Below are 26,689 nucleotides of genomic sequence, written 5' to 3'. Positions count from 1 at the left end.
ACTGCGGCTCCTTGTCCCACTCTGGCGGTTGATATACACCACCAGTGGCATTGCCCGCGAATACTCTCACCACTCGCCCCCAGACCTGAGGGAGGAAAACCATGAATGCCCTGCGAACCGCTCGTTTCAAGATGATTGAGCTTGTCCATCCGCCCCTGACAGACTGCTCTCCAACCACTGAGGCTGGAATCTGTGGTCACCCACCACCCAGTCCAGAGTTTCTATGTCCACTCCCTTCTCCAAATTGTGGCAAGATAGCTACCATGAGAGAATGGATCTAGATGTTCTCTGCAGTGGAATAAGATGCAGATACTCCTCAGACAACAGCACCATCTGAAGAGGCCGCATGTGGGCAATGGCCCATGGTACCAAATCTAGTAGATGCCATAGAACCCAGAATTCTGTGCCATGGGAACTGGCAGATGCAGGAAACACTATTTGAGACTATCTTTGTCACCATCTCTGGGGCATGAAAGACTCTGCCAACCCAGTATCGAAGCGCATGCCCAGATATTCTGACTGAGTCGGCACTAAGTGACTCTTGGACAAGTTTGTCACCCAGCCCAGTGAATGCAGCATGTCCATCACCCGGTACGCCGCCTGACGACATTCCCCTGCAGACTTCACCTGGGCAATCCAGTCATCCAGATAATGGTGGGCAAGAATCCCCTCATTTCTCAGGGCCACCACCACCACCATCACCTTCGGGAATATTCATGGTGCTGTTGCTAGCCAGACAGGAAGGGCCCAAAATTGGAAATACTGCCATAACACCATGAAACACAAAAACTTCTGATGTTCCTTCTGGGTAGCTATATGCAGATAGGCTTCCTGCTGCTTAATTTCTTATATGTGTGCTGCCAGCTCCCATTCCCCTGAATCCAACTGTTGCCTGCTGAGGTGGTCTGCCTGCACTTTGTCCACTCCGGCCACATGTGAGCCATTATAGTATCCAGAAGCCCTCTCATGCAACTCTTCCCCTTTCACCCTATCCCATCCTGGTGCACCCCTATTTTGCATCTCCACCATTTTAATTCTTCTCTTCCACCCCACCTGTGCAGTTTTCTCTCCTACTCCATCTCCCCACTCAGCCCTCTCACTCTTTTCCTCTCTGAACAATCCACATATTTTTACCCACATGTGGGTGGGGAAGAAAGGCGTCAATAATCAAAACCTATTTTTATGCAAATAAGCATGTGTAAAATGCTTCAATTTTTAGCTTGGGTGAGTAAAAGAAAGGAAGTGCAGTGCCAAGACAATATCATATAGAACAGTCCTATTTTTGTAAACATCTATCGGCTGCAACGGAAAAGAGCCTAAACTGACTACATAGGTAACTTATACAGTTATACTCTGCAAGTTTTAAAAAGGGGCCTGGTTTAAAACTGAAAATCACTAACAGTGACATTTCTTGACAAAATGGATTATTATCTGATTTATGCAAAGAAAACACCAAAGTGCCGCATGCAGGAAAAGTTGTTTCCAGTATCTAAGACTTTACCTTCTTCACTCTCAGCTCAATAGGTGCAATACATTCAGGTGTGTTGTTCCGGGAATTGTTCACTATTGTGGAGACAGGATGGAAAGCAATACACTCTGTGGGGTGGATAAGTTTAAGAGCTTCTTGGGTCGAAACCTCTCCAAAATCCAACCATTTCTGGACTGCTTCATCACCATCTAATATCGCTGGCATTCTAAGCACATGAACAAATTCAAGTGAGTTCCAGGAATTTCAAAGCAATGTAAAAGCACATTTATGCAGTACAAATAGTAAATGCAAGATTCAGATATGTCATGTTAAAAATGTTGTTGAATCCAGAGTGAGAAAGGAAAATTGGTTCTTTCCTGCTAATTTTCATTGCTATAGTACCACAGATCAGTCCAGACTCCTGAGTTTTGCATCCCTTCCAGCAGATGGAGACAGAGAAAGTTTTGCTGACACTGCTACTTAACCACGTGTGCCACCTACAGTTCCTCAGTATTTAACTGTACCCAAGCAAAAAACTAGGCATTCAAAAAATCTTTCCAAAACTTTCAAAACCTTAAAATGTTTCTTTCCTTATTTTTTGTTTGTAAACAGGTTTGAATTCAATATTTGAAAGACAGAATGAGCGGACGACTCTCCAACAAATTTTCCTTTCCCTGTACGTATATGGAGAGTCCTGCTCGCAGAACACTTTCGCCAAAAGATGGGGAACCTGTTTCCCCCACATCCAGCCGATAGTGCTTTGCAAAAGTATATAGTGACTTCCATGTCGCTGCTCTGAAAATCTCCTGCAGAGAAATTAGTTGCACCTCCACCCATGAGGCTGCTTGAGAACGAGTAGAATGAGCATGCAAACCCTCAGGAACCAGCTGACCCTTAGTAATATAACTGGATCCAATAGCTTTCTTAAGCCAACATGCAATAGGAGCCTTAGATGCCTTCAAACCTCTGTTTGGCCCACTGCACAGAACAAAGATGATCCGACCTGAAGTCATTAGTCACCTTCAGATATCTCATAAGCCCTCTCCGGACATCCAACAACTTGAGCTCCTTTGCAAAAGGGGCAGAAATGTCCATCTTAGGAAAAGCAGGAAGCTCCTCTGTCTGATTCACGTGAAACGTGGAAACCACCTTAGGTAAAAAAAAAAAAAAAAAAAAAAAGATACTGTCCACAATGACACCTCCGAATCCAAAATCTGAAGGATCGGATCACAGCGTGACAAAGCCTGCAACTCGGAAATTCTCCTAGCTGAGCATATGGCCACAGAAAAACAACCTTAAGTCCTTAACAGTAGCTCTTCTAAGCGGTTCAAAGGGAGCCTCACACAAACCTCCGAGGACCAGATTAAGATTCCAGGATGGACAAAACTTCCATACCAGCGGGCTTAAGTTCTTTGTCCCCCAAAGGAAGCAAACTACATCTGGATGAGCCGATAAAGTAAAGCCCTCTATTTTGCTTCAAAGACAACCCAGAGCTGCCACCTGGACCCTAAGCAAGCTCAGAGACAACCTTTAGACCAAACCTTCTTGTAGAAAAGACAAAATGTCAGAGACTGAAGATTTGATAGGCTGAACTGCATTAGAGCAACACCAGGACTCAAAAACCTCCCATACCTGAACATACGAAAGATTATTTATTTATTTATTTTAAGTTTTTTTATTAGTAGATTTTATTTATTTATTTATAGATTTTTTTTTATACCGGTGTTCCTGTATGAAATACAGATCACATCGGTTTACATTAAAACAGAACATAAATTTTTGCCTAGAGGCATTACATAGAACAAGGTTAAGCAACTTGGAACAGGGTAAACTAGCTCAACATTAACATAATAATGTAAACGTATTGGCTAACGAGTCTCATTTAGCAAAATAAACAAAAAACATAAAAGGAAAACAGTAGATGTCACATGAGACCTGCAGTAAGAGATTGGATACAGAGTCAACTTAGAAGAGTAGATGAGTAGAAGTATAGAACTTGGGGAATACGATGATGATGCAATGATGATGATGCAATGATGAGGAAGAGGAACTCTTGCTGGCTGTCGGGAAAAAAGTGCTTATGGTCCTGTAAAAGCTTGTTTAAAAAGCCAGGTTTTAAGTTTCTTTTTGAATGTAGATCTTCTCCTGGCTTGTAACAACCTAGCAGTGACCACCTCAGGATAACTCTTATGTCTCAAACACCGCCTCTCAAAAGCCATGATGTTAGACAAAAGCGAGCAGCCTGGTCTGAAAATATGGGTCCCTGATGAAGCAGGTCCTCTAAGAGAACAAGGCGAATTGGGCCGTCGACTGCCAAGTTGATTAGCTCCACAAACCATGGGCGACATGGCCACTCCAGAGCCACCAACACCACTTCTCAACACTTTGCCCACGAGCGGCCAAGGAAGAAAGACATACAGTAGTACCCCCCCCCCGAGGCACTACTAGAGCAGATGCCCTTGGCCCTGTGCTCCCTTCTCCGATTGAAAAACCGAAATGCCCTGACATTCTGATGAGTCACAATGAGATCCATGTGAGGAGAGCCCCACCTCTCGCGAACAAGCTGCATTGCTGTCTGACAATTCCCACTCACCTGGGTTCAACATCATGCGACTCAAGTAATCTGCTTGAACGTTTTCGATCCAGGCAATGTGTGATAATGTTATCTGCTCCAGGTGTTGCTCCTTCCAAAGAATCAATTCTTGAGTCTCCTGGGCCACTGCTCGGCTCTTGGTTCTGCCCTGTCAATTTATGTAAGCTACTAACAGGACCCACACTGAACAACCTCTCACCAATGGCAGAAAAGTCTGTAAGGCTAAGTGGACCACTCTGGTCTCCAAACTATTGATAGACCAAGCAGACTTTCACGGACCAACAACTTTGTGCCGATTGTAGTTGACAAACTGCTCCCCAACCAGAGAGACTAGAATCAGTAGTAATGACTACCCAATCCAGAACTTAGAGGTCTATACCTCGAACAAGATTGGAGTGTAGCAGCCGCCAGGACAGACTCTCCCATGCGTCACCCTTGAGCGGCAAAAGGAAGATGAAACTCCAAGACCGGGTTCCACCATACCAAAAGAGCCCTCTGTAATGGTCTCATTTGAGCAAACCCCCATGGTACCAATTCCAGAGTTGAAGCCATAAAAGCCCCAAACTTGCAAATAGTCCCAGACCTTGGGCATTGGAAACCCTAACAAGCACCGAATCTGTCCCTGCAGCTTCTGAATACACTTCTCCATGAGAAACACTTTGCCTTCCAGAGTATCAAATCCAGATCCCAGATACTCTAGGGACTGTGATGGCTGCATGTGACTTTTTGCCAAATTTACTACCCAGCCGAGCAACTCGAGAATATCGATTACCTTATGAACCAATTGGCGACCAAGAGCCTCCAACTTCACCCTGCTAAGCCAGTCATCCAGATAAGGATGCACAAGAATACCTTCCTGACGCAAAGTCGATGCTGCCGCCACCACCACCACCTTGGTGAAGGTGCAAGGTGCCGTCACCAATCCAAAAGGAAGGGCCTGAAACTGGTGACCCAGAATCATGAACCACAGAAAATGCTGGGAGTCTGGATGAATGGGAAATGTGCAGATATGCCCTCTGTCAGATCCCGAGATGCCAGAAACTTTCCCTTGCAAACGGCTGCAATCACCAACCTTAGAGTCTCCATATGGAAACCCAGTACCTTGAGTGCTGCATTAACCTTTTTTGAGCCAAGAATTGGGCAGAAAGTGCCTTCCTTCTTCAGAATTACAAAGTAAATGGAATAGCTTCTCAAGTCTAATTCCCTGAAAGAAACCTGAGTCACCGCCCTGTGGATTAGCAGACTGGCCAGGGTCTCAAACTGCCACGGAGCTGCAAGGGGAGACCAGAAACAAATCTTGGACTGGACAAGCAAATTCTAAAGCATAGCCGTCTCTTACCACACTAAGAATCCACTGGTCCTGAGTAATTTTGGCCCACTCCGCATAAAATCGTGCTAGGCGACCCTCTATAATAGGAACGATAGAGTGGACTAGCCTTGCCTCATTGTAAGGACTTAACTCTGGCTGCGCTAGCACCGGCAGCGCCTCTGAACGGCCTCCGGGCACCTCAAAAGGACCGACCCCAGGGAAAACTGCTTTTGTGGACCCTGTACTGCCCTTGCCGGACAATACCTCCGAACATCCTGAAAACAGGAACGTGCCTGAAAATAATCGCTTGCCCTTAGGCTTATCTTCTGGCAGTCTGAGAAGATATCTAGGGACTACATCCAACCGTTCTAGGTCCTCCCCAAACAGGAGCCAGCCTTTAAAGGGCAGCGAACCTAGCCGAGACTTAGAAGATACGTCTGCAGACTAGTTACGCAACCAAAGCAATCTTCTGGCCGAAACCACAGAGACCATAATCAGAGAGGACGTCCGAACCAAATCATACAGAGCATTCGCCCTGTAAGCCATTGCCGCCTCAACACATTCAGCCCTATCCGCCTCCTGGCTTGACTTTTCTGCATGTGCTGTACCCAGCACAGGCAAGCATGCTGCATAAACCCAGTACAAATAGCAGTGCGCAAACTCAGGGCAGACACCGCAAATATCCTCTTGAGGTGTACTTCCAGTTTATTATCCTGCACGTCTTTCAATGCCGTGGATCCTATTAACAGGATGATAGTCTTTTTAGTAACCGCCGAAACCGCAGCATCGACCTTAGGAAGGGCAAAAGGCTCCAGTATCTGCTCAGGCAACGGACAGAGCTTCGCCATGACCCTTCCCACCTTTAAACCTGAGTCAGGAGTTTCCCACTCAAATGTCAACCAACCTCTTCACTGACTTGAGATAAGGGAAGGCTGTCGGTTGACTATGAAGCCCATCCAGGACCAGCTCCGCCCCCTTCAAATCAAATTCCTCCTGGGGAACTTTAAAGACTCGCACCTTCTGCTGCTGACAAGTCATTGCCAGCAGGTTCCGCAGGGTCTCCTGTCCCCAGTGGGACATCTTCAGAGTCTTCCGAGTCGTCGCCAGTTGGCCCTGAACCCGATGGAGGCCCCGACAATTTCTCAATAGGGGAAACGTGCTTTCTACCTGAAGAACTTGGCTTGGGCCGCACAGTACGCCCCTTTGAAGACTGGAGCTGGGAATCTACACTAGAACAATCTGGTTGCTGCTTGGCCAAATACACCTCATGAAGCAGCAACACAAAGTCAGCCAAAAACTGCTTAGAAACCCCAGCCCCAGCAGGAGAGGGACTAGGGAAGGGCAGCATGGAACCTCTTCCCTCTCCTTCCCAGAGACCTAAACATGCCGGGAACAACAGTGAGGGTGTGTGTGGCATCCCCTCCCCCAACATCGATGAGGGAACAGTCAAAAGCAAATTTAAAATGGCTGCCACTCCTGCGCTGAGTGGAAAGGGATCTTTACCCTGGTGAGAACTTTGTGGTGATGCTGGTGCAGGAGCAGGAAACTTCTGCCTCTTTCTTGTGCACACCCAATCCGGACAAGCCCTCATTGCCCGCCAAACATCCAGAACACAAGCCAAGCCTATTAAACTGCAACTGTGCCGACTCACGACCTGTCACTGGTGCCAGGAAATATACTTCAGAGCAGGAAAACACGAGATAACATCCCAGCCAAACACCCCAGCTGCCAAATCAAGAGGAAGAAGTCACTCGCACAGAAGAGCTGTGCTACTGCCCGAGAGACTCTTCGTTTTTTTTTTTTTTAATGGAGAAATTACTTATCTGATAATTTCGTTTTCCTTAGTGTAGACAGATGGACTCAGGACCAGTGGGTTATGTGCTCTTCTGCTAGCAGATGGGAGACTGAGTCAGATTTCAAAGCTGACATCACTCTAGATATACCCCTGCAGTAACCTCAGCTCTTCAGTATTCTCTTCGAAAAGCCATTGTGGATATATCTTGCTTAATTAACTTAAGCAAACTTGATTAAAACTTGATTGAACTGGTTCAACTGATTTCCAAAACTGGAGACCGCCAGTGCACTCAACCAATTAATGCCGACACCAGACAAACTGTGGGTGTCTTGAACTAGGGGGTAGGCGGCGGCTTACCCGTATTTGCTTAGTTTCGAGGTTTGCTTTCTGAGGTTCTCCTTTTCTGGGGCAGCTGTGGGCGGGATGCTGAGTTCATCTGTCTACACTAAGGAAAACGAAATTATCAGGTAAGTAATTTCTCCATTTCCTAGTGTGTAGCTAGATGGATTCAGGACCAGTGGGATGTACAAAAGCTACTCCCGGACAGGGCGGGAGGCTGCCAGTGGCCCACTTAGTACTACCCTTGCAAAGGCTGCGTCTTCTTGGGCCTGAACATATAGGCGGTAGAACCTGGAGAAGGCGTGTATGGAGGACCACGTTGCCGCCCGACAGATCTCTGTGGGCGACAGCAGCGTGGTTTCTGCTCAAGAAACTGCCTGTGCCCTCGTAGAATGAGCCTTAACCTGTAGTGGTAAGGGCTTTCTTGCCTCTATGTAGGCTGCCTTGATTACTTCTTTGATCCAGCGGGCTATGGTCGCCCACGAGGCCACTTCTCCCCGCTGTGAAGAATGAACGAGCGATCCATTTTGCGCACCGGTTCCGATCTTTCCAGGTATCGTACCAGGAGTCTGCCGACATTTAGATGGCGAAGAAGGTATGAGTCTTCCGCGTCCTATGTTCATCCGGAGATAGCCTAGTTTAAATGAAAAATTGGAGACCACTTCGGTAGGAAGGAGGGGACAGTGCGCAGCGGTATGGTTCCAGGAGTGAACCTAAGGAACGGTTCCCGACAGGATAGTGCCTATAGTTCGGAGATGCGATGAGCTGAACATATTGCCACCAGGAATACAGTCTTCAATGTTAAGAGGCGTAGTGACAGACCGCACGTTGGTCTGAAGGAAGCCCCTGCTAGGAAGTCTAATACTAGATTGAAATTCCATAGAGGCGCCGGCCACTTTAGGGGGGGGCCAGAGTTGTTTAACCACTTTCAGGAAGCGGGACAAATCCGGATGCGTTGATAGCCAGATACTGTCCACTTCGGCTCTGAAGCAGGACAGTGCGGCTACTTGGACCTTGAGGGAGTTGAGTGACAACCCCTTCTTCATACCGTCCTGTAGGAACTCCAGAATCATGAGGATCTTGGCCCACTGCGGGACTATCTCGTGGTCCTAGCACCAGGCTTCGAACACTTTCCAGTTTCATATGTATGACAGGGATGTGGAGAACTTGCGCGTGCGGAGTAGGGTGTCAATCACGGTCTTTGAGTAACCGAGCTTCTTCAGGCGAGTTCTCTCAAGGGCCAGACTGTGAGAGAGAATAGAGATGGATCTTCTTGAAGAATCTGGCCCTGCCAGAGAAGGTCCCTGTGTGGAGGTAGGCACAGAGGGTTTCTGGCAAGGAGTCTTTGGTCGTCTTGGCCAATCCAGGGCCACTAGTAGAACTAGTCCCCTGTGATGTTCTATCGTGCGAATGACCTTGCCCAGTAGTGGCTATGGGGGGGGGGGGGGGGGGGGGGGGAAGGCGTACAGTAAGTCTTCCTCTGGCCAAGTCTGGATGAGTGTGGCTCTCGCCTGCGGCTGAAGAACCTGGGGACTTAGGCACTGAGATGGGTGGCCAGTAGATCCATGGCTGGGAGGCTCCAGCGATTTACTATCAGTTGGAATGCTGAGGTCGACAGCATCCATTCCTCTGGGTCCAGGATCTCTCTGCTGAGTAAGTCTGCTGAGACGTTGTCTTTTCCTGTGATGTGGGAGGCCAAGATCCCTTGTAGGTTTATTTCCGCCCATGCCATGAGAGAGTATATCTCCAGAGACACCTGCTGGCTCCTGGTTCCTCCCTGGCAGTTGATGTAAGCCACCGTTGTAGTGTTGTCTCACATTACTCGAATCACTTTGCCTCAAAGTCTGTGGCTGAATCGCAGGCACTCTAGTCTGACTGCTCAAGCTTCCAGGCGGTTTGTGTTTCATTCTGCCTCTTCCTTGTTTCATTGTCCCTGGGCCTTGTTCCATTGTCCCCTCCCTCGCAGGCTCACATTGGTGGTGAGCAGGATCCAGTTCGGTGGGGATAGGCTTACTCCTCTGCTTAGGTGGTCTTCCTGTAGCCACCACTGGAGCTGATAACGTACCTCTGCTAGTAGTTGGAGGCAAACTGAGTAGTCCTGGGACAGTGGGTTCCATTGTGACAGTAAGGAGTGCATATGGGCCCTTGCCCACGGGACCACCTCCAGGGTTGATACCTTGAGGCGAGGACTTGAAGATAGTCCCATACCTTGGGGCGTGCATTGGTCATCAATCTTTGTAATTGTTCCATCAGATTCCTTCTCCTCGGGGGAGGGAGGAAGACTTTGTTCTGTTTGGTGTCAAAACGGGCCCCCAAGTACTCTAGAGATTGAGAGGGCTGCAGACTGCTCTTGCCTGTGTTCACGACCCAACAGAGTTCCTGCTAGTCACCTGCCTTGTCTCTTCCGAAGACTTTGCCCTGATCAGCCAGTCATCCAGGTAAGGGTGTACCAAGATCCCTTCCTTCCTCAGTGTTTCCGCCACGACCACCATAATTTTGGAGAATGTTCTGGGGGTGGTTGCTAGGCCGAAAGATAGCGCTCGGAACTGGTAATGGTGACCCAGTAATCGCAAAGCATAGAAAACGCTGGTGATCCTGATGGACTGGAATGTGAAGGTAGGCTTCGGAGAGGTCCAGGGAGGCTAGAAACTCTCCTGGTTGTACTGCAATTATGACAGAGCGAAGAATCTCCATGCAGAAGTGTAGTATCCGCAGATGACTGTTGGCGTTCTTCAGATCCAAGATGGGACCAATGATAAAATAGATAGAATAGCAACCTGTATTTTGTTGGGGTGTGGGAATCGAAGTTATTGCCTTCAGACTGAGTAGTCTTGTCAGAGTGGCTTCCACTGTCAGTCTCTTAGTGTGGGAGTGGCAGGGTAACATCATAAATTTGTCTTGAGGGATGCTGCGGAACTCCAGAGAGTAACCTTCTTAAATGTTTAGTACCCATTTGTCCGACATGATCTCGACCCATCTTTGATAGAAGAGGGCAAGTCGACCTCCTATCTCCTCTTCCTGTGAATGGGTCAGCCCATTCTCATTGTGGAGCACGGCTGGAGCCTGTCCCCGGGCCTGCTCCTCCCGGAGGGACGAGATGCCTGGAACTGGGAGTTCCCGCAGGATCTAAAGTGTTGCGAGCCTCTGCCCTTAATTCTTCTGGGGGAGGGACGCTGAGATCTTTTACTCCTATCTACCAGTAGCCGAGGCACTGGGGATTCGCCCCATTTGTTGGTTAACTTCTCCAATTCGCTTCCGAACAAGAGAGATCCTTTAAAGGGCATTCTTGTGAGATTTGTTTTAGATGTTGCGTCAGACAATTCTGTAGCCATAGTTGTCTTCTGGCTGCCACTACTGAGGCTACGCACCAGGTCTGAGCTTGCGGCCATCAGGAAGGCTGCTGCAGGTTCCATCATCTCACTGGTATATGTTCCGGAGTTATTTGCCTCTCTCAAGAGGAGCAAGCAGGAACATGCCACCAGTGCGCAGTAGGAAGCAATCTGCAGTTCATTGCTGTTGCATCGAAGGCCTGCTTAAGGATGGATTCCAATAGTCTATCCTGAGTATCCTTCAATGCAGCCCCTCCCTTCAACAGGAATAGTCATTTACTTTGAGACGGCACAGACCATAGTGTCCACTTTCGGGAAACACAAGCGTTCCTTGTTCGCTAGTTCTAGAGGGTATAGGGCTTCCAAGGCCCGACCCCCTTTGAAGCTGGCCTCCGGGGCATCCCACTCCAGGTCAATCAATTCCTGGATGGCTTCCATCATTGGAAAAAGTAGCATGAGGCTTTACGAAGGGACACCAGGATGGAGTTCTTCTTTGGTTCCGCCATAGAATCCGTGCCTGGGATACCCAGCATCTTCAGAATCTGGGAAACAAGGGCTGGTAATTCATCCTTGTGGAAGAAGCGAAGCATGGTTCGGTATGGTTCCATTCCTGGAGGGATTTCTCCTTCTTCCAGGGAGTCACCATCATCATCTGAGGTGTCTGGGTCCCTGTCAGGGAAGTTCTTGGTTAGGCGAGGCATGTCTCGAGGCATCCGGGAGGATCTTGTGCTTCTGGCAGGGGTTTAGCCCGGGGCGCTGCCAGGGCTGATTGCCCCTGGATGAAGGCTTGCAGCCCTTGGAAAAATTCTAACCAGGAGAAGGTCCCTGGGTCCATGTTAATCCCAGGGGGAGTCTGAGTAGGGGCCCCAGAGGTACCCTCCTGCGGAGAAGCCATCTCGGAGATGCATAGATCCAGGAGCTATCTCCGGTAGTAGTTCCGGACCCATCCCCCAACAGTAAGGGACCAGGCTTTGGTTCCCCCTGGGCTTCTTTGCAATGCTGACACAGGCAGGACTCCAGTTCAGGCTGTGCAAAGAGTGCCTGCTGGCCTTCTTGGGCGCCGGTGCCATTGTCCCTATGTGTATGCACGCGTGTAACTGTAAGCGCGGCTGTGCGTGTAATTATGCGCTCAGTTGTGTGCCCGTCTGTATTAGATGTGCGCAAGTTAGGCACATCGGCCGCCCGGCCTGCCCTGTGTGTACCGCCGGTCGAGAAGGGAAGATGGCGCCGATGACCCCTGTGTGTAAGATGGTGCCCTCCGAGGGTCTCCACGTGTGTGAACCCTTGCACCGGATCGGGGCCTAGCCCAACCCGATCGGTGCTCCCTTTTTAACCTCGCCGGAAGAAGGAATCAGTATGGCAATCTGAGCTTTGGAGACCGGAGACCTGAATGTAAAGATTTCTGCTTACCTGGTCTCTGCGCTTACCGACCATGTGCCAGACTGTCTCCAGCTGCGGGGGGAGAGGGAATTACCTTCACCACCACGCTCGGTTCTGCACCCGCTGCCTTTCAGCCACACTGGGGGCTAAGTCCATGCTGGGAACTGGCTAGCGGACCAAGGGACACCTCTGAGGGATATCTGAGATCACCTCAGGAATTCTTGACTAGGGAAGGGACCCTTAGGTATTGCAGGAGAGCGGGGTTCGATCTTCTTTAAGGTAATTTTTGTCTTCTTGATGTAATTTTCCTGAGTAGTGTGTGGGATAGTGTCTGCATTTGCTAGGAGCCGGAGAGATACTGAAGAGCTGAGGTTACTGCAGGGGTATATCTAGAGTGACGTCAACTTTGAAATCTGACTCAGTCTCCCATCTGCTAGCAGAAGAGCACATAACCCACCGGTCCTGAGTCCATCTGGCTATACGCTAGGAAAACTTTATTCAAACTTCCTCCAAAGCTGGGAAGAGAGACTCAAGAACACAAAAATAAAAGTGCCTCAGAAGGAAAATATTATCCTGAGCCTGCAGCCGCCTGAGCGGCCTCGTGAAGGGGAGGGATCTGGACCACCAGATTTACACCACACGGGCACAAGGATCAAGCATACTAAAGGGTCATCAAGCCTCAGCTCGATCATCTCAACCAAACAAGGAAGGACTCACCAGGATCCAAAAACCCCCAGGAGGAAGGCTTAAAAACCTGTCCAGACTGCAGAACTGCAGGTTTTTCACTATCTATCTGCTGATGACAGAGGAATACCGAGGAACTGCAGGTGGCACACATGGTTAAGTAGCAATGTCAGTTAAAAAAAAACCAAAAAAACCCCCCCAAAAAACTCTGCTCCATCTGCTGGAAGGGAGGCAAAATCCAGGAGTCTGGACTGATCTGGGTACATACAGGGAATATGTTCTCAAATTGAAAAATGCAACTTGCTTAACAGGATAACCATTAGCAGGCCTGTGCTCTGGCTATAACACTAAGTACTGTGATTTGAATATCTACATTCAAACTCCTCCTCAGACAGAGGTAGTCAGGCCTAGGCACACAGCAGATGTGCACTCAGGCCTGAGGTGGGGGAAGGAGGGAAGATGGCTGCTGTGGCAGTCTGCTAGCTAAAAGGCAGCAGTGAGTAGCTGCTTCTCTAGCTTCAGGCCAGCAAGACTTCATAGAGCTGCTCAGGTATGCCATCTGGGGAGGAAGGGATCGAAGATAAAGAGTAAAAAGGAAAGAAAACTGACAAGACAACTAAATCTTTCAAAAAAGCACACTATCCTCTATATAATGCTTTCTACTAGAATACTTTATCTATACATTGCCCCCTAAAACCATAACAAAATATGGAATAGTGTAGCCAATGATAGGACTGCACTATTAGAACATTGTATACTTTATAGTAAAAACAGTATAAAGGGACTAGTGCATTTTAACAGTTAAAAACAAACAAAAAAAAAAGTGTTTCATTATCCATCACCCCAGTTCAAGAATAAACTAAACAGAAGTTGAATGACCAAAGCATAACTAAAGACTTTTCTTCATATACATAGATCAATTGTTTGATTTTTTTTGTATCCACACATTTCTGGAAAATTAGTCTATATAACATATAACTCAAAAAAGATATAGTTGCAATGGAGAAGGTACAAAGAAGGGCAACCAAAATGATAAAGGGGATGGAACAGCTCCCCTATGAGGAAAAGCTGAAGAGGTTAGGGCTGTTCAGCTTGGAGAAGAGACGGCTGAGGGGGGATATAATAGAGGTCTTTAAGATCATGAGAGGTCTTGAACGCGTAGATGTGAATCGGTTATTTACACTTTCGAATAATAGAAGGACTAGGGGGCATTCCAGAGAAAATTCTTTTTCACTCAACGCACAAAAAAGCTCTGGAATTTGTTGCCAGAGGATGTGGTTAGTGCAGTTAGTGTAGATGGGTTCAAAAAAGGTTTGGATAAGTTCTTGGAGGAGAAGTCCATTAACGGCTATTAATCAAATTTACTTAGGGAATAGCCAGTGCTATTAATTGCATCAGTAGTATGGGATCTTCTTAGTGTTTGGGTAATTGCCAGGTTCTTGTGGCCTGGTTTGGCCTCTGTTGGAAACAGGATGCTGGGCTTGATGGACCCTTGGTCTGACCCAGCATGGCAATTTCTTATGTTCTTATATTCAAGCAATAAAAAGAGATTCTTAATTCTGACATTAATAAAAAAGACAATATAAATGGAAGGGACCCAAAAAAAAAATCACTATGTTATTACTGCTGACCATTTAAACAAAGAAATTATGATCTCAGAAAGGTGTCTGCAAGCCTGACTGTGTGCCCTGCCAACAAAAACTTTAGGACCACCCGGACTATTCAATCATCCACCTTAAGTTCAATTATATATTTGTTTAGAGAAAATGTTTTCAGAAAGCATATAAAAATTGAGTAAGCAGTCTTTAGTTGGTACAAAAAAAAAAAAATAGAATTGAGCTTAAAAGAAAATTATTCCTTACCTGCTAATTTTCGTTCCTGTAGTACCATGGATCAGTCCAGACGGTGGGTTATGTCCCCCGTCCAGCAGATGGAGTCAGAACAGAGCTCGAGGGCACCGCCTCATATACCAGTGCACCCTCTGCTGGAGCTCAGTATCATGAATAGCAAAGCCCAAAAGAGCAAGAACAAAACAATTTGGATCAAAAAGTCAACCTCAAGAACAATAAATAGGCACGAACCCAAAAACGAGGTCGCCCCAGTTAACTTGTGAGGAGCTGTACAACTCTGATAGAGAACCAGAGAAATAGAAGACGCATATGAACCCGAGCAGGAGCGCACAATCCCAGAGTGGTGGGCGTCTGGACTGATCCATGGTACTACAGGAACGAAAATTAGCAGGTAAGGAATAATTTTCTTTTCCCTGTACGTACCAGGATCAGTCCAGACGGTGGGATGTACCCAAGCTTCCCTAAACCGGGTGGGCCCTTGAGAGCCCTGCTCGGAGAACCTGATCGCCAAAAAGCGCAGGAGATGAAGGCGGCAGGTGTAGCCGATAATGCCGAGCAAAGGTATGCAACGACTTCCATGTCGCCGCCCGGCAGATTTCCTGTGGAGAGACGGACCGAGACTCCGCCCAAGAAGCAGCTTGCGAGCGCGTAGAATGAGCCCTGACGCCCGCAGGCGGAGTACGCCCAGCTCCGATATAAGACGCCGAGATGGCATCCTTGATCCAGCGGGCAATCGCTGTCTTCGATGCGGAGGAGCCCTTCTTAGGTCCCGACCAGAGTACGAAGAGATGATCGGAAACCCGGAAATCATTGGTAGCCTCCAGGTAACGGAGCAGAACCCGTTTGACGTCCAAAAGACGAAGGGACCTCTCTTCCCCTGGAGGAAAAGCCGGAAGTTCCACCGTCTGGTTCAAGTGGAAGGGGGAGACCACCTTTGGAAGGAAAGATGGTACTGTACGTAGAGAAACCCCCGCCTCCGAAAGGCGGAGGTACGGTTCCCTGCAGGAAAGAGCCTGCAGCTCCGAGATGCGACGTGCAGAAGAAATCGCAACAAGGAACACCGTCTTCATAGTGAGGTCCTTGAGGGAAGCGTCCTGTAGTGGCTCGAAGGGAGCGCCCACCAGGGCCCGGAGAACTAGATTAAGGTTCCACGACGGACAGGGATCTCTAACCAGAGGTCGGAGATGCTTAGCCCCCTTTAGGAAACGAGCGATATCTGCTTGGAGAGGCAGAGAAACCGGTACCTGTACTAGAACATTGAGGGCCGCCACTTGTACTCGAACAGAATTGTATGCTAAGCCCTTATCCAATCCGTCCTGCAAAAATTGAAGGATCAGAGGAACCGTTGCCTCCGTCGGCCGGGTCCCATGACCGACACACCAGGACTCGAAGACCTTCCACACCCGCACGTAGGCAACAGAGGTCGAGGGCTTACGAGCCCTAAGCATCGTAGAAATCACTGCTTCCGGATAGCCTCGTCGTCGGAGGCGGCACCGTTCAAAAGCCAGGCCGCAAGACAAAAGAGTGCCGCCTGCTCGAAAAATACCGGACCCTGGTGTAGGAGCCGTGGAAGATGACTCAGACGGAGTGGACCGTCCACCGCCATGTGGAGCAGATCCGCAAACCAAGGGCGCCGCGGCCATTCCGGTGCCACTAGAATCACAGGACCGTGGTGGTTTTCGATGCGTCGAAGAATCTTGCCCACCAAGGGCCAGGGAGGAAACACATATAGGAGCTGGCCTGCCGGCCACGGTAACGCTAGAGCATCCACCCCCTCTGCGCCGCGCTCCCGTCTGCGACTGAAGAAGCGCGGGGCCTTGGCGTTGAGGGCTGTGGCCATCAAGTCCAACCGTGGCGGTCCCCAGCGTCGAACCAGGAGGTCCATCGCTTCGGCGGAAAGCGACCATTCGCCGGGGTCCAAGCGCTGATGACTTAGGTAATCTGCCTGAATGTTGTCCACCCCGGCGATGTGGGATGCCGCGAGACGAACGAGATGGAGTTCCGCCCATTCCATCAGGAGCGTGGTTTCCGCGGAGACCTGTTCGCTTCGCGTGCCGCCCTGACGATTGATGTAAGCCACTGTGGTTGCGTTGTCCGAGAGAATTCGCACTTCCCTGTCCCGAACCAGTGGTAGGAAACGTTGAAGTGCTAATCGCACCGCTCTGGTCTCCAGACGATTGATCGGCCACTTCGCCTCCTCCGGGGACCACATCCCCTGTGTGGCGCTTCGGCCGCAGACTGCGCCCCAACCCACGAGGCTGGCGTCGGTTGTCACCACTACCCAAGTGGGAACGTCGAGCGAGATGCCGCGGGCCAAGTGAGCCGGAACCAGCCACCACTTCAGACTGTCCCGAGCCAACTGAGGGAGAGGCAGAATCACCTGATACTCCTGCGACACCGGTTTCCAGCGAGACAGGAGGGACGCCTGTAGAGGCCGCAGGTGAGCAAAAGCCCAGCGCACCATGTCGATGGTGGAAGCCATCACTCCCAGAAGCTGCAGATAATTCCACGCTGTGGGTTCCGACAGGGCCGCGAAGCAGTGGATGTGTTCCCTCAACGAGATAGCTTTGTCCAGACGCAGGAAGACCATGCCCAGTTGTGTGTCGAAGGTCGCTCCCAGGAAATCCAGGCGTTGCGATGGCACGAGAGAACTCTTGGTGAGGTTCACGACCCAGCCCAGGGAGCGAAGCACTTCCAAGACTCTGGCCACCGAGTCCTGTCCATGAGAGAAAGACTTTGCCCGTACCAGCCAGTCGTCCAGGTAAGGATGCACTAGTATACCCTCCTTCCGAAGGGCCGCCGCCACCACCACCATGATCTTGGTGAACGTCCGCGGAGCCGTTGCGAGCCCGAAAGGTAGTGCCCGAAACTGGAAGTGTTGACCCAGAATCTTGAAGCGTAGGTAACGCCTGTGGTCCGGACGTATAGGGATGTGCAGGTACGCCTCCGTCAGATCCAGGAACGCCAGAAACTCGCCCTGGTGGACTGCGGCAATCACAGATCGCAGAGTCTCCATGCGGAACCGGCTTACCCGCAGCGAGCGGTTCACCTCCTTCAAATCCAGTATGGGCCGGAACGACCCATCCTTCTTCGGCACTACGAAGTAGATGGAATAATGGCCTGAGCCCACCTCTGCGAAGGGAACGGGAACGATAGCCTCTATGGCTTGTAGCCGGTCTAGTGTCTGTTGAACCGCCATCCGCTTGAGGTCGGAACCGCAAGGAGAGAAGAGAAACCTGTCCCGAGGGAGACGGACAAACTCCAAGGCGTAACCGTCTTGGATGGTGTCCAGGACCCACTGGTCTGAAGTAATCTTTACCCACTCCTCGACAAATTGTGTGAGTCGGCCTCCGATGGTCGGGCAGGAGGAGTGGGCCGGTCTGGCATCATTGAGCAGATTTGGCGGGGGGGTTCCCCTGTCCCGAGCCCTCCCTCGAGGGCCTCCGGCCTCGAAAGGAGCGTGACCACGGCTGCGGTCTACTGGAGGTTGTACGAGAACTTGACTGCCGGTAAGATCTGTAGCACCGTTGTGCCCGAGCCCTGGTTCTGGTGGAGGCAAAACCCCGATAAGGTCTCTGCTGATCCTCGGGCAGGCGATGCACTGAGTTTTCTCCCAGAGACTTGATGATCTGATCCAGGTCATTTCCGAAGAGGAATTTCCCCCGAAAGGGAAGGGATCCCAGGCTCGACTTAGAGGAGGTGTCCGCAGACCAATTCCGGAGCCACAGGAGTCTACGAGCCGCCACCACCGACACCATGGACAGGGCCAGGACGCGAAAGAGGTCATACAGGGCATCTGCCCCGTAAGCGATAGCAGACTCCAGGCTGTCAGCCTGAGCGGCTTCGTCCGGAGGCAACTGCTGCGACGTTAGAAGCTGTTGGACCCAGAGAAGACTGGCCCTCTGGGTCAGAGAACTGCACATGACGGCCCGCATCCCTAGGGCCGACACCTCAAAAACCTTCTTGAGGAACGTCTCCAACTTGCGGTCTTGTGTCCCGTAGGGCCGTACCGCCAGTAACTGGGATCGTAGTTCGCTTAGTCACTGCCGAGACCGCCGAGTCCACCTTTGGAAACCGGACGAGATCCAGGAAATCCTCCGGCAACGGATACAACTTCTCCATGGCCCGGGCGACCTTCAAGGACGCCTCCGGAACGTCCCATTCCCCGGTGAGGAGCTGTAGAAACGACTCATGGACCGGGAACGCCTTAGCCCTAGGCCTAAGGGCAGCCAGTACCGGATCACCTTTTTTGGAGCATGTCGCGACCGCTGGGGCCACAGGTGCCCGGGGATCCGGCGGTGGATCCAGATCTAGTTCTTGTAGAGTCCGTTGCAAAAGGTCTTCCAGCTCTTCCTTGTGGAAGATGCGTAGAGCTCGCGGGTCGTCGCCCTCGGCTTGTCCCTCCGCCTGTGCAGGATCCGGAGGGTCCGAGGGGTCAGAACCCAGAGGGAAAGCCGCTCCTACCGCAAGCGGCTGGGATGGCAGAGCTGAGGGTCCTGCGGCCGTGCCAGGAGGATTCAGGGACCCGGGGACGGGAACCGCGAGCTTGGAGATCTTGGGTGCCGGAGGTCCCGTGGTAGCACCCCCCGGGTCCACCAGTCCCTGTAGATAGGCCGTGTGCATCTTCAAAATGAAGTCCGGCGAGAAAAACGGCAGACCGGGCGAAGCCGAAGCAGCAGAATCCTCTTGTGGTGGCCGGGCTGAGAAACCCTCTTCAGGGCCTCGGTGCAGACGGGGGGCGCCCCGAACTGCTTCCGCCGCATCCGGAGAGTGTCCTTCGGTGAAATCCCTCTCCAAAATGGCCGCCGTTCCCGCCACTGACGAGAACGTGGCCGGCCCGCGCTTCCCTGGCTGCGGCGAGAGGGGCTCCGGGCGCGAACCCGAACCGTGCGCGGCAGCTTCCCCGTCGGGGAGACAGCGCGAACAGACTCCCTCGGCCGAGAAATGAGACCCTGCCTCGCCACAGGACTCACAACGAGACAGGCGCGGCATGATGAAAAAACGCCGCTACGGGGAAGCCTCGGGGGGGGGGGGGGGGGGGGCCGACAATGAAAACACACCGCGGGGGGGCCTTAAGGCCCACGCAATCCGTCCGACTGATCCTTGGGCGCCGGCGGGAAAAACCGCTGCCGGCGCGCCCAGGCCCGAGGTAGAGCTTGCCGGGCCGCGGGACCGTCGGAGGACGTGTGCAGGAGCCGGCTGAACCGGCAAACACCGAGCGAAAGCAGCTAAAATCAAAAGAAAAAACAAACTTACCCAAACAGAAGCAAAGCAAGCCGCAGGAGGAGACAGAACAGACAAGCACGCCTCCTCAAAATTACTGACAGGCAAAATACCCTTTTTACTTTTTTTTTTTTTTTTAATAACTTGATCCAAATTGTTAGAGACAAAAGAAAATGACAGGAGAGACTTAAAGTAATAAAAATAAAACTCAAACCCTGTCACACTGGGGAAGCACTGTTTCCCCAACCCACATCTGCTGGAGTCAGAAAGATACTGAGCTCCAGCAGAGGGTGCACTGGTATATGAGGCGGTGCCCACGAGCTCTGTTCTGACTCCATCTGCTGGACGGGGGACATAACCCACCGTCTGGACTGATCCTGGTACGTACAGGGAAGGTGGATTTATTATTATTTATAATTTAAAACCTTTTATATACCGACATCTGTTTGCACATTGCATCGGTTTACAAGTAACTTAATAACTTTAGGCGAAGCCTTTACATTGAACAGTAACTGTGGTATTAAGGAAACATAAACAACTAAATAAATATGGCTATAAATTACAAGGAGTAGGCAGATGGCTATAATTTACAAGGAGCAAGCACCTCTGGAGGGGGTGCTGCTTAGGTGAATGGGAGGCAAAAGGATATTTACACAAAGTTTAATAAAGATTGAGAATGGCATTATATAATACTATTTGACAAACAATAAGTGGAATTACATTAGGAGCGGAGGGAAAGGGGGGGGAAGAAGAGATGAGTAAGCACGATAGGAAGATAGGGTGAGAGGTGAGCGGGGGGATGACGACTGAGGATGGATCAGATAACATTCGGAGAGAGGTACATGTTGGATGGGTAGGCTTGGAGGAACAACCAAGTTTTTAGTTTTTTTTTTAATTTAGGGGTAGAGGATTCAGTGCGTAGGTCTGGTGGCATGGAGTTCCAAAGGGTGGGACCGGCTAGAGAAAAGGCTCTGTTCATTGTGGAGGTGAGGATGACTGAATAGTCCAGGCGGTCCTAAAGCCTTTGTTGGCAGGGCATGCAGTCAGGCCTGCTGACACCTTTCTGAGATCATAGTTTCTTTCTGCTATTACTGCTGACCATTTAAATGCAGTGATTTTTTTTGGTTCCTTCTAATTTATATTGTCTGACAGTTTCATGGGTTTCCCCTTTGACTCTTTTTTGCTTTGATTTATTCTAAAAGTAATCCTTAAACGTTTTTCCTTGCCTGTCATGTAACCAATTTATGCTTTTGGAAGCATTCACAGTTATGACAGTGTAAGAATACAATTGGTCCCCTCCATCAGGTGGCTCCCAGCATTCAAAAAGTCCAGCCATGGTCAGTAACCTCCAGCCATTCCATTCACTGTTGCCATTAACCTTCTCTGATATCTGAAAGTGACACAGAGATGCATTTACTGTACTAATTTTCCTAACACTCTGCCCCTCCCTCCTCTTCAACAACCACCACTACCACAATGACATCACTCATTTCCTGTGAGCTATGCTGTGTTTACTCTCTGTAAGGACCCACTTCTTATGCATTTTGCATAGAGCTTCCTTAGGGGAGCCACAATTTTTTGATTTCCAGGCTATGACCTGTTTTACATGTAGCTCCAGTGACCAACTATGGATGAGACAACAGTATCCTCTACTTCCTATTACTTGTCTATTTCTGGAGCTAGAAGTAAATTTTACCTGCAGCTATTACACTAAACGAAGAAGACAAACAGAAACTGCCCTAGGGAGATATATCTTATGAATAAGAGATTTTCCCCTTGGAACAGAATGGAGAAATTACTTACCTGATAATTTTGTTTTCCTTAGTATAGACAGATGGACTCAGGACCAATGGGTTATGCTCCCCTGCCAGCAGATGGAGACTGAGCCAGATTTCAAAGCTGACATCACCCTAGATATACACCATATTGACCTCAGCATTCTCTTCAAAAGCCACTTTGGACATACTAATGAAAAAACTTGATTAAAAATATGATTATAAAACAGACCACCGTAACTGTACTCAACCAGGCAAACACTGAACTCCAGTAAGAATATAAATGCCCTCGACTAGGGACTGGATGATGGCTTACCCGTAATCTCTTCGAATCTATATCCACTCCACGGGCAAATCCTTGGCACCACTCTTGGGCAGCCGTGGGCGGGATGCTGAGTCCATCTGTCTACACTAAGGAAAACAAAATTATCAGGTAAGTAATTTCTCCATTTCCTAGCAGGTAGCCAGATGGATTCAGGACCAATGGGATGCACAAAAGCTACTCCTGATTGGGGCAGGAGGCTGCCCTTGGTCCAGTTAACACTGCTCTTGCAAAGGCTGCGTCCTCTTTGGTCTTTACATCCAGGCGATAGAACCTGGAGAAAGGTGTGCAAGGAGGACCAGGTCGCCGCTTGGCAGATAACGACAGGAGACAGCAGTCTAGCTTCCACCCATGAGACTTCCTGAACTCTAGTGGAATTAACTTTATCCTGAAAAAGTAATGGCTTTCCTGCCTCCACATAGACTCCCATGACCACCTCCTTAATCCAGCGAGCTATGGTAGCCCGTGAAGCTGGTTTGCTCAGCTTCCTTCCACCATAAAAGGACAAACAGGTGATCTGTCTTTCGAACCGATTCTGAAACTTCCAGATACTGCACCAAAAAAGTCTGACATTCAAGTGACGGAGGAGGTGGTATTCTTCCACATCCTTGGGCTTATCTAGGGATGGCAACGAAATGGACTAATCCAAATTAAACTCAGAGACTACCTTGGGCAAGAAGGATTTAATGGTACGAAGCTGTAATGCTCCTGGAGTCATCTGAAGGGATGCATCCTAACACGACAATGCCTGCAGTTGAGAGATGCGACGTACAGGGTATATAGCCACTAGGAACGCTGTTTTCAAGGTTAATAAACACAAGAAAGACTGCACAGGGGCCAAAAGGAGGGCCCTGCCAAAAATTCCAATACTAGAATAAGATTCCACAAGGGAACCAGCCACCATAGGCATGGCCAAAGGTGCTTCACCCCTTTCAGAAAAACAGGCCATGTCCGGATGAGAAGTCAAGGGGCTTCTGTTCACCGCGCCCCTGAAACAGGAGAGAGCCACTACCTGGACCTTCGGGGAGTTAAGGGTCAAACCTTTATTCAAGCCATCCTGCAAAAATTCCAGAATTAGTGGGATTTTGACCACCTGAGGGGGGACACAGTGTTCTTCACACCAGGCCTCAAATACCCTCCAGATCCGCACATATGCTAGGGACATAGAGAACTTCCGAGCACGGAGTAAGGTGGCAATTATTACCGCAGAATATCCTCGCTTATCAAGCGAGCCCCTTCAAGGGCCAGACCACATGACAGAATCAAGTCTGATCCTCATGAAGGACTGGTCCCTGCTGAAGCAGGCCCCTGTGCAGTGGGAGGCAAGGGGGTGTCTCCACCAGGAGTCTCCGCATGTCTGTATACCACGGATGCCTGGGCCAATCTGGAGCTACTAGGAGGACTACTAGTAGGACAAATCCCTGTGGTGCTTGATTCTGTGAATGACCCTGCCCAGCAGGGGCCATAGAGAGAAGGCGATTAGCAACTCTTTTTCTGGCCAGGTCTGAAAGAGAGCACAGATCCACAGGGACCACTGATCTATTCTGCAACTTGTATTTTGTACTTAGTAGATTGTGCACTTATGTACGTATGCAATGTTATGCGTGCAGTGCATGCATAGAGCAAACACTTTGCGAACCGATGTTCTATGCAGGGCAATACAGCACGCACAAAGATGCGCGCAAGATGGCGCCACCGTGATCTACCATACAGTGTGCTGACCAAGCCTGAAGTGGGACCTAGCCCACTTCCCCTTACCCTAATGGGATTGGAATCATCATCAGTATGGCATGCTGAGCAAGGAGACAGGAGAAAGTCTTACCAAAAACACCTCCAAATCTCCCTGAATTTGGAGGTAATTTCTTTTTTAACTTACCAGCTGAGTACAGAGATGGTCTCCGGTTGCATGGAGAGAGGACTTTGGCCTCACCGCCCTGCTAGGCTTCTTGCACCTGCTTAAGCAGCAAAGTCCATGCCGGGAACTGGCTACCGGACCAAGGCACACCTCTGAGGGATCTCAAAAATCACCTCAGGAATTCTCATCTGGGGAAGGGACCTTTAGGTATCACTGCAGGAGAGTGGGGCTCAATTTTTTTCTCCAATTTAAATGTAGAATTTCTCCTTCCAAAAAGTACAGTAATCCCCATAGGGAGAGGTACGTCCATCTGCTAGAGACAGAGAAATACTGAAGAACTGAGGACACTGTAGGGGTGTATTTAAGGTGACGTCAGCTTTGAAATCGGACTCAGTCTCCATCTGCTGGCAGGGGAGCATAACCCATTGGTCCTAAGTCTATCTGGCTACATGCTAGGAAACTGAATTTGTTGTTCTTACAATAAAACTAAGTAGCCAATCAAGGCCAGACTTCATATCCTATATGTTGGCAAGCACCTTCAACCATTACGTCTCTATTATCGAAGAGCTTGCTACTAGAATTTGATTCACCCAAATTCACTCCTGCCTCTAACGGGAGTAAAGAAGTGTTTGGGTCTGAGGGCTGCCAGAAATAAAGGCACGTTTATATATGAATAAATGGGTGTATTGGGAACAGATGTCATTAATATAGCATCTTTGGGGCTCCGTGTTCTTACGTGTTTCAAATATCTTTGAGACCATCGCAAATATTTACATTCTTTGCCGAATAGCTTATGAATATCTGCTTTTAAAACAGTTGCTATTTGGATTATTCCACTAGGCACCCTCCAAAGGCAAAAATGAAAGTGGGTAATCGAGCTCAGAAACAGAAAATAGTCGTTTTCAGACACCTTGTATTACTGAAGCAGTGTGCCATATGCTTCCCAGAAAACAAACTATTTGTATTTAACACTCTCCCCCTCCTACAATTCAGGATATGTGGCTTGAATGAAATACAATCATATGTGAAAAATAAGTAACAAAAATTGTTTCATACAGAAAATTAAACTAGTTTATTTATAATAAATACCTTTTCCTCCTTACTTTGTGGGAAATATATATAATAGGGTTGTTTCTCTCCATTTTGTCGTTGCCATTCATAGAAGCCATCCGCCAGAATTACACAGCGTTTGCCCTTTACCAAAGGAGCCTATGGACATAAAATTTTAGCAACTTGTCATTATAAGAAGATACAGCAGTCACAACAGAATAGCAAAACCTGAATTTCTTTCTGAACATGATCTTCCATTTTGCATTTCAGAAAAGTAATTTTAGTTTGCTGTACAGCCAAGCTTACCTTGCTAAGGTAACCGGCTGAAGTTCTGAACTATTTCCATCTGGTTACTGTTGTTCGAGAGCTTCACAAGCATTTTGGCGGCTTACTTTTAAATTTCAATTTTGAAATGAATAACCTAACCAAAATCCTGCTTTCCATGAAAGATCAAACTGTTGTGCACGGACGGCCTCACGGTTTGGTTTTCTGCATAAAAATCAATGTTGGACAACAAATATTTACACTTTCGGATAATAGAAGTCTAGGGGGCATTCCATAAAGTTAGCAAATAGCACATTTAAGATTATTCGGAGAAAATTCTCACACTCAACGCACAATTAAACTCTGGAATTTGTTGCCAGAAGATGTGGTTAGTGCAGTTGGGTTCAAAAAAGTTTGGATAAGTTCTTGGAGGAGAAGTCCATTAACTGCTAATAATCAAGTTTACTTAGGGAATAGCCACTGCTATTAATTGCATCAGTAGCATGGGATCTTCTTAGTGTTTGAGTAATTGCCAGATTCTTGTGGCCTGGTTTGGCCTCTGTTGGAAACAGGATGCTGGGCTTGATGGACCCTTGGTCTGACCCAACATGGCAGTTTCTTATTTTCTTATCAAATGCACAACAGTTTGTTCCATTCTAACAGCTTCAGTTATGCAAAATCATTGCTTATACACACAAAAATTGCAAGAGAGCTAAAAATACCCCAGAGACAGCATATAATATGCAAGCCAAGACAGTTTAATAAACTTGTTTCAAATGTAGTACCTACTGCCAGATGATCACCCACTTTTACAAGTGTACTGAAACTATAAGATTGAGTAGTATGTTAATACAATTACCATGCTTAAATATTTAATTTCTGCCCTTCTAGTAACATATACAAAAGATAAAAAATACCTAACTAAAAATGCATTGAACTTAAAAAGAATAAAAAACTTTAAATATATTTTAACCACATGGGAAAATAGTAAAGAATCACTCTGGGGCATGGAATTTTTTAATTAGCATTTTCCAGAGGACATGTTTGTCTGAATGACAACTTCAGCTTCATGCTTTGTGCTACAAACACAGAGTAGCTAATTTACTGAAATCAGAATATCTGGTTAAGACACAAACCTTGTATAAAGCTTTCTCCATTATGGTATCACTGCGACAGTTTGTTGTGTTGTACTGCATTTTGGATGGATCTCGTTCACTGAACCAGGGAGGGATAAGACCCCATCGCATGGAAGCAATGACTCGTTCAGAAGTGTTTGCATCCTTTTTAAAGGGGAAAACAAATAGTTATATTTTTATTTCCTGAAAAAGCTCAGCTGTTCCTAAAAAGGGAAGGCATACATCTTTAGAATGACCAGTAGAATAAAAAAAAGTATTTACTTTATATTCTCTCAATAGAAAATAATACCATATTATAATGATGTCATGGAATTTCA

At 48.5% G+C, this 26,689-nt stretch overlaps 1 protein-coding gene across 4 annotated transcripts in view; it reads right to left on the bottom strand.

Annotated features, from left to right (window-relative positions):
• Nucleotides 1–26,689, bottom strand: part of HMCES (5-hydroxymethylcytosine binding, ES cell specific) — a 41,734-nt gene that overhangs the window by 13,110 nt on the left and 1,935 nt on the right. For all 4 annotated transcript variants that reach the window (XM_029579903.1, XM_029579895.1, XM_029579887.1 and 1 more), the window contains exons 3-6: nt 26,373–26,516; nt 25,012–25,131; nt 21,197–21,360; nt 1,502–1,694 (exon numbers count right to left, since the gene is read on the bottom strand). In XM_029579903.1, the coding sequence (XP_029435763.1) occupies nt 1,502–1,694; nt 21,197–21,360; nt 25,012–25,131; nt 26,373–26,516 (621 nt within the window). The remainder of the gene's footprint in view (nt 1–1,501; nt 1,695–21,196; nt 21,361–25,011; nt 25,132–26,372; nt 26,517–26,689) is intronic.

Source organism: Rhinatrema bivittatum, chromosome 1 (genome assembly GCF_901001135.1).
Source record: "Rhinatrema bivittatum chromosome 1, aRhiBiv1.1, whole genome shotgun sequence".
NCBI classification, from domain to species: Eukaryota; Metazoa; Chordata; class Amphibia; order Gymnophiona; family Rhinatrematidae; genus Rhinatrema; species Rhinatrema bivittatum.
This window is presented reverse-complemented; position numbering and strand designations above follow the sequence as displayed.